The 7646-nt window shown below is 35.6% G+C and overlaps 1 protein-coding gene across 1 annotated transcript in view; it reads left to right on the top strand.

The window, feature by feature from the left end:
• Positions 1-7208, top strand: part of LOC114453956 (coagulation factor XIII A chain-like) — a 20231-nt gene extending 13023 nt beyond the window's left edge. Inside the window, exons 6-18 of the mRNA XM_028434005.1 lie at positions 527-645; positions 1312-1419; positions 1485-1659; positions 2336-2474; positions 3136-3239; positions 3312-3400; positions 4140-4293; positions 4463-4572; positions 4652-4817; positions 5304-5458; positions 6251-6387; positions 6487-6592; positions 7080-7208. Of these exons, the coding sequence (XP_028289806.1) occupies positions 527-645; positions 1312-1419; positions 1485-1659; positions 2336-2474; positions 3136-3239; positions 3312-3400; positions 4140-4293; positions 4463-4572; positions 4652-4817; positions 5304-5458; positions 6251-6387; positions 6487-6592; positions 7080-7112 (1595 nt within the window). The 3' untranslated portion in view covers positions 7113-7208. The remainder of the gene's footprint in view (positions 1-526; positions 646-1311; positions 1420-1484; positions 1660-2335; positions 2475-3135; positions 3240-3311; positions 3401-4139; positions 4294-4462; positions 4573-4651; positions 4818-5303; positions 5459-6250; positions 6388-6486; positions 6593-7079) is intronic.
• The last annotated feature ends 438 nt before the right edge of the window (positions 7209-7646 follow it).

Raw genomic sequence — 7646 nt, 5'->3', positions numbered from 1 at the left:
TTAAAGTTGGAGTTAAAATACTGTAGAAAGTAAAGTCATCTGTAAATATTTTTAAAGAATTGTAAAAACAAAGTGGAGACAAAGAAAGTCTTTTTAAAGCTTTTTGAGAAACGTTGAAAGACTTAAAGACGAAGTTAAAATGAAAAAAACACAATTGTGACTTTAAAGAAACTTTAAGAATCTATGTATGGTTACGTTTCAAAATCAAATCAAGAAAACACATTTTGTTTTACCACTGTTTATTTGTTTTATTTGATTTGGTTTTGGTTTTTGTGATGCACAGATTTTTAAGTCACCAAAGATAAGATCTAAAAACTTTAAAGAGGGAGATTCAATGAAAATAGACTAAATAAAGGCATGGAGACGTTAAATGTCTGTAAAGAAAAAAGCAGGAAAATGTCTTTAAAAGATATTTAAGGAACTAAAAATAACGTAAAGACAATGGAAGTTTGTTTAAGTTGAAGTTAGAAAACGTTTGAAGGTCAATGTGGTGTGTGTTGATAAAGTTTTACTTCCTGTTGTGCAGAGGACGCCGTGTATCTGGCTGATCAGGACGAGAGGAAGGAGTACGTCCTCAACGACTATGGCGTGATGTACCAGGGCTCCTATGGTTTCATATCGCAGCGTCACTGGATTTATGGACAGGTTCGATTCACCTGCTTTTACCAACAGTGATTGTTATAATATTTGAATCAAAACTTAGGGAAAGATTTCATTAAACAACGAACCATCCGACTCTTTCAAAGCATTTGTTTTGTATCCATAGCAACAGTGGTGGTCATTCATTGGTCCGCTGGATGCCTTTCATTGGTCGGGAGTAGTTGCCAATGTTACCATGGCAACATGTTAAATTCAACTGAGTGGCAGCTTAGCATTTCTCTGACATTCGTCATATTAGTAATTACTAGAAAACTTAATATCAGTGAATGTTTTTAAATAAATATTTGTTCAAAAAAACTAAAAAAGGAACGAGCATCACTAAATCACACTTTTCCTTTTTTAGGTTTTTAGGTTTAAGTGCAGTTAATACTGTATGTATTACGTCAAGTAAACATCTCCGATTATTCAGACTTAAGACACAATTGTTTTACATTTTTGACTCTTCGTACGATGATGTTTTCTAACACATTAGTGCAGATTTTATACAGAAAGTCCAGATGTTTTGTTATTGTAGTTCAGGTTGACAGTTTTGGAAGTTAAAGCTCAAATTTTTTTGTAGTTCAAAAATATTTATTTAAAAACTAAATGAGTTAAATTAGATTATTTTGGGTTTACATACATGTGTGAAACAGTGTTTTTCTCTTCCTGCAGTTTGAGGAAGGCATTCTGAACGCCTGCATTTTCATCCTGGATGCTTCCAAAATGCCCATTTCTGACCGCGGGAAAGTCATCAAGGTGGTGAGGAAGGGTTCGGCCATGGTGAGTTCAGTCAGGTGGGGGTCACATGGTATAAGAACCAAAGTAACGCCTCGTTCTGTTAAAAGATTAACTCCCAAGATGACGACGGTGTTCTGGTGGGGAACTGGAGCGACGACTACTCCATGGGGACGGCCCCCACGGCCTGGACGGGAAGCATCAAAATCCTGCTGCAGTACGCCAACACCCGCATCCCTGTCTGCTACGCCCAGTGCTGGGTGTTCGCTGGAGTGTTTAACACCTGTAAGAACACACACACACACACACACACATTAAGAATGACACGCTATACAACATGAATTCAATCCAAATCACAGGTGAAAAAAAGGCAACAATTTGAGACTATTTTTAATAAAATAACTGAAAAGCTGAACTTAAAAAGGGTCATTTATAATATATACTTAATATGTAATATTAAGTGGCCAGTCAGACAACAAATTCATCATAATTAAGGGTTAGATTAATACCAGAGATGTACAGAAGACAAAGTGAATGATTATAAAGGTATCATCAGCATAGAGGTTGACTCTAAATGACTGTATCACCGTCTGTCACTAACAATTTTTTAAAGCTAAGGCGTTGCACTTCACAGCATGATGTCAATATGGTTCTATCACTGACGTGATGATTCAAAAGTCAGAGGTGGAGCAGAAAGAAACGCACTGAAAAGTGAAGAAAAGAAAGCTCATACCAACAATGTTTAACCAGAAACAATGAAAGTTGCCTGAAATGGACTCAAACCCACTTTGAAACCGCTTAAAGACTCAAATACAGCTTTATAATCTAATCAGCCATAACATCACAGCCTCGAATGGGCACAGGTCACGTGTGAATTCAAAGGAATCGTCAGCATAGAGGTGGACTTTCTAGTTGTTGTAGACTTTTTGATCTAAACTAAGTTTCTCCTCTCCCTCTGCAGTTCTCCGATGCCTCGGCATCCCGGCCAGGGTCATCTCCAACTTCAACTCAGCCCACGACAACACGGGCAACCTGAAGACAGACCTTATCTTCAAGCCTGATGGGACCCCAGACCGACGCCGTACCAAGGACTCCATCTGGTATTTTTCGCTCATTTATTCACATCATTGGAAAGCATCAAATAATTACTGAATATAATGAAGATAATTTTAATACAATCAGAAATCATTTACAGAGAAAAACTTAGTTATTCATTTAAAACCCAACCCAACTACATTCAAACAATGACTTGACGATTTGCATTTTAAAGTGAAGCGAGAGGTGTGTAGTGGAAATATTAGCAGAGAGTCAAACTCCAAGATCCAAATCTCCTCTTTTCCAGATATTGTCAGTTATCTGGATCAATGATCCTGATCATAATACTAGAACCATTCACTCTTGGAAGAAATGTACTGTATATCCCCATTAATAACCATAGAGTTGGTCACGATGTATGGACACGCCCATTTTTTAGTATATTCTCCATCAAATGCACAATCTGGATGAAACTTGGTGGGAGAATTTCATAAAGATCGGTCATTTACAAACCAAGAAATATATTGATCCAGATCAGGGGAATCTGTCCTGGCCCTGGTGATAATATGAGCTCCATGAGGTAAAGAATTACAATAAATCAGCTGAAAGAGTTGAAAAGATCTTCAGAAAAAGATTCAAACCGAGTTTTATGTTTTTATTGTTTATGATATTATCCCCTCGGCTGTCTTTGTGAGAACCAAATAAATAAGAAGGACCAACTTTCAGGAACTACCACTGCTGGAACGAAGTGTTCATCAAACGAGACGACATAGCTGATCGTTATGGAGGATGGCAGGTGGTAGACTCCACCCCCCAGGAACTCAGCTCAGGTAGGGACTAGTCAACTAGTCAATAGTCAACTACCATCATGTGATTAACTAGCTCTCTGTGTGTGTTTAAAGGTTACTACTGCTGTGGTCCAGCCTCAGTGGTGGCCGTCAAAGAAGGAGAGGTGTGCTACCCATACGACACCGGCTTCGTCTTTGCTGAGGTGATATTAGCAGAAAACTTATTTATTTATTTATTCTATGTTTGGACGATGAAGGAACGCGTGCATGTGTTTCTGTTGAGCAAAATATATAATAATGAGACAAACGTCTGCCTTTTTCTCTCCTTCAGGTTCATATATTATTTTATTTTATTTCGTTTTTTAAAACAAGTTTAGATTATTTTTTTTTACATAATAATAATAATAATTTGGAAAACCAATACATGAAGAAGGTGGGAAAGAAAAAACTATTATTTATTTATTTATTTATTTATTTATTTATGACCTAAGTTGTTACGACAGCCTAACATCCACTGACGACGACTAAAAACCAGGAAGAGATTTAAATTCTCAAATAAATTTAACGAAAAATTTTAAAATTAAAAAAAAATTTAAATGAAACAAAGGTTTAATGAAAACTTTTATTTTATTTCAATAAACTAATTTGAAAATGTGAATGAACTGATTCAGATGAATAAAATTCATTATTATTTTTTCATTATCAAAGTTATATTAGGATTATTTGATATTTTGGAAATAAATAAATGTATTTATTATTTGAAGTATAACCATTAGTGAAGCCAAACGTGTAGCAGGAAAATAAAACAAAAAAGCAGTTTAAAAACACAGTTTTTCACTAAAAGCTAAAAGAAATCTTAGATTATTTAATAATAAGCAGATGCTAGCATTTAGCTGGTAGCCTAGCATACACCACTGACGGCTGAACATTATTGTGTGCCAGGTGAACAGTGACGTGGTCTTCTTTAAACGAGACAAATACGGCGAAATGAAGGTTTTCAGAATCGATACGACTCACGTAGGAAAACGAATTCTGACCAAAGCTGTGGGAAGCATCCAAGCCGTGGACGTCACACACAACTACAAGTACAGAGAAGGTAACCTTAGCCTCCACATTTACAAGTTCTCACTTAGTTATTCTCCTTTATTGTGTGTTGAAATAATTTCATAGATTCAAATAAAGCAGAAGTGTCTGATACATGAAATAAAATACTTTAGGCTTTTCTTTCTCTGTAACTTCTGGAACTATTGATGGTATTTTCACAGGAACTCCACAGGACATGGCGACCATGGAGCGAGCTGAGAAGTTTGGTTGTGAGAGAGATCATTCTGTTACGCCTGTTTTTAACGTCACCGTTCGTATCGACGCTGAACCGGTAACAAACACGTTTCTGCTGAGTCACCGCTGGCCTACAAGATTAGATTCAACTGTTCTGTTCTCTCTCTGTGTTGCAGTGCATTGTGGGTAATGACGCCATCGTGGTGGTGGTGTTTGAAAACCTGGGCAATCAGGAATGTACCATCACCGCCCAACTTCAGGTGTCTGTGGTTTTCTACACGGGAGTGATCGACAGTCACTTTAAGGACGAAAACTTCTCTGTCACCGTACCGCCCAAGCAGCGTGAGCCAAGCGCCAAATAACCACCAAATAACCTCTGACCGACATTCCACCAACCATTGATTCATTTATTTATTTAATACTATTTCCCTAAAAAACCACAGAAATAGTTTTTTATTTCTTACTTTAAATTTATTTTAGATTGCACCTTTTTTTTTTTTTTCACTGACAATCATCTTTGATTTTTTTTGTGCAGAATTATATTTTTTCTCACAGTTGTTTTGGACAACTTCATTTTTTTTAATGCCGAATTAGTCTTCACAAAATTAGATTTTCCTCCGACTTTTTTAAATCTGATTGTGAAAAACATGTCGTGGCATAAATTAGGTTTTTGTTTTGTTTATTTCAGTTAATTTTTCTTCTTCAGCAGAATTCGTCTTCATTGATGGAAAATTATTTTTGATTTCACACATTTGCCTTTGTTGTCTTAAATGTAGTATTTAAGCACGTGTGAGTTTGTGGTTGTGTTGTGAACGTTGTGCGTTGCAGAGCGGAGCGTTCCTCTGAAGGTCACGTCTCAGGAGTATTTCCCTCACCTGGGCTCAGCGCTCAGCCTGGAACTCACCGTCATCGCTAAGTACCAGGATGAAACCATCAACGACATCAAGGTCATCTCACTGGTGCCCCCAGAGCTGCAAATGGAGGTAACGCACAAACACATTAACGCACAAACAGACAAACTAACAAACGCACAAACACACAAAGCAAATCCTGCTTCGTCTCAACGCAGACAGAGTTAAAAACGTTTGATTTTATCTTCTTTAAACAGTTTTTTTTTTGCTTTTTCTGACAGTCTGTGCAGTGGCAGTTTCATATTCCCTCTAAACTCTATGATTCTTATAGACCTAATAATAATAATAATAATAATAATATTTAGTGATCTCGACACACGCAGGTTTTTTCTTTCCATTCCATGTGTTCTCTGTAAGTTTAGAAAATGATAATAAACAGTTTTTCCACGTCTTTAGTTGATTACTTTAATTCCTCAATGTAGCAAAAAAACACCAATGTAAAAATAGAAAAAGATTGGTTAGCTCAATGCTAACTTATAATAGGAAATCTTATTAACAGGCTAATGGAATTAGCATTGTGTGTATGAACACTTTCACTCACTAAACGTCACTTGTTCACCATTGATTTTACACACAGATCATAGACCGACGATGCTAATGATGCTAACTGTATGAACAGTAAAACACTTCACTTCCTCTTCCTCCTCTTCCTCCTCCTCTCTTCCTCTTCCTCCTCCTCTCCTCTCCTCCTCTTCTTCCTCTTCCTCCTCCTCTCCTCTCTTCCTCTTCCTCCTCCTCTCCTCTTCTTCCTCTTCTTCCTCTTCCTCCTCCTCTCCTCTTCTTCCTCTTCTTCCTCTTCCTCCTCCTCTCCTCTTCTTCCTCTTCCTCCTCCTCCTCTCCTCTCTTCCTCTTCCTCTTCCTCAGGTGCCTGAGTACTTGTTTGTGGGCCACAAAGACATCGTGAAGGTGAAGTTCACTAACCCGTTCCAATTCCCTCTGAAGAACGTCTTCCTCTACATAGAAGGAGCAGGAATCACTCCTCTGAAGCATCGCTTCTATCAGTGAGACTAACGCACTCTCTGATTGGTCTAAACTCTGGAGCGATCAGTGGAGCTCTCTGATTGGTCTAAAGCATATATGAAACATGTGGTTCCTTTCAGGGAGATCCCTTCTCTAGGTGAGATCACCTGGACCGAGGAAATCCTTCCTCGTCTTCCAGGAGAACGTTACATCCTGTCACTGCTTTACTGCAGCGCCATCGCACACGTAAGACCTTCATCTTCATCATCATCATCATATATATATGAATACATATAAAATTATTTTGAAATAAATAATTTTGTCCTATTTTACTGAACAATCTTTGAGTAAAATCACTTTATATAAATTTCAATAAATAAATTATAAATAAATATACAATGTAATAAATAAATAATACATTTTAATTAGTTTATTTTCAAGACTAAAATTACAAAGTTATTTTAGTTTTAGTTTTTAAGATGTTAAAATATTAGTAGATAATTTTGTCTTACTTTAGTCGATAAACACATGAATAAAATGACATTATCTATGTTGTAAAAAAAAAGTACATAAGCAGTTTATTTTTTACTTTTACTATCAGTTTTTTTTGGGTTAATTATGACAGCAAGTTGATTTATAGTTTAGTTTTTAGTTTTCAGAGGAAAGTGTTGATTTAGTGAGTAAAACTATATAAAGTTTTTTTCTGATTTGTTTGTATGTGTGTGTTTTCCAGGTTTGGGGTTTCAGTAAACTCATGGTGCATTAATCCCCTCGTCCAATCAGAGGAGCCGAACTACTGAAGTTCATCTTTCTTTCTGCTTTTATTTTGAAATCAAAATAATCAAATATTCATTCAGACAGAGGCTATAATTCTAAAATAAAACTCTGAAAAAACAACTAAACAATTTACATTTTTACAATAATTGATCAACTTCAGTATAAAACGAAAACATTTTAGAAATATTAATATTAATGCTAACAAGTGAATATATGCTAAATTTAATAATAAATAAAAAAATTGGAATTTAACTAAATCTCTCATTTACAAAGTTTTTTAACTGAAACATTTATGTATGTTATTATTAATTTGATTTGATGACTTTGAAAATTTACTGAAAAATAAAATTGAATCCTTAATTTTTGTACTTCTGCACTATTGTTTAGCTTGCAAAAGTTTTACTTTAATTTTGAAAACACAGCTATTAATTTTTTCATGTATAAAATAAAGAAAATGAAGAACTGAATAAAAATCTTTCTATTGGATTGAATAATAAAAGTTTAAATTAGTCAAATATTTAAA

This window comes from Gouania willdenowi, chromosome 20 (assembly GCF_900634775.1).
Source record: "Gouania willdenowi chromosome 20, fGouWil2.1, whole genome shotgun sequence".
Taxonomy (NCBI): Eukaryota; Metazoa; Chordata; class Actinopteri; order Blenniiformes; family Gobiesocidae; genus Gouania; species Gouania willdenowi.
Note: the sequence above shows the minus strand (reverse complement) of the source record. Positions and strands in the feature narration are given on the sequence as shown.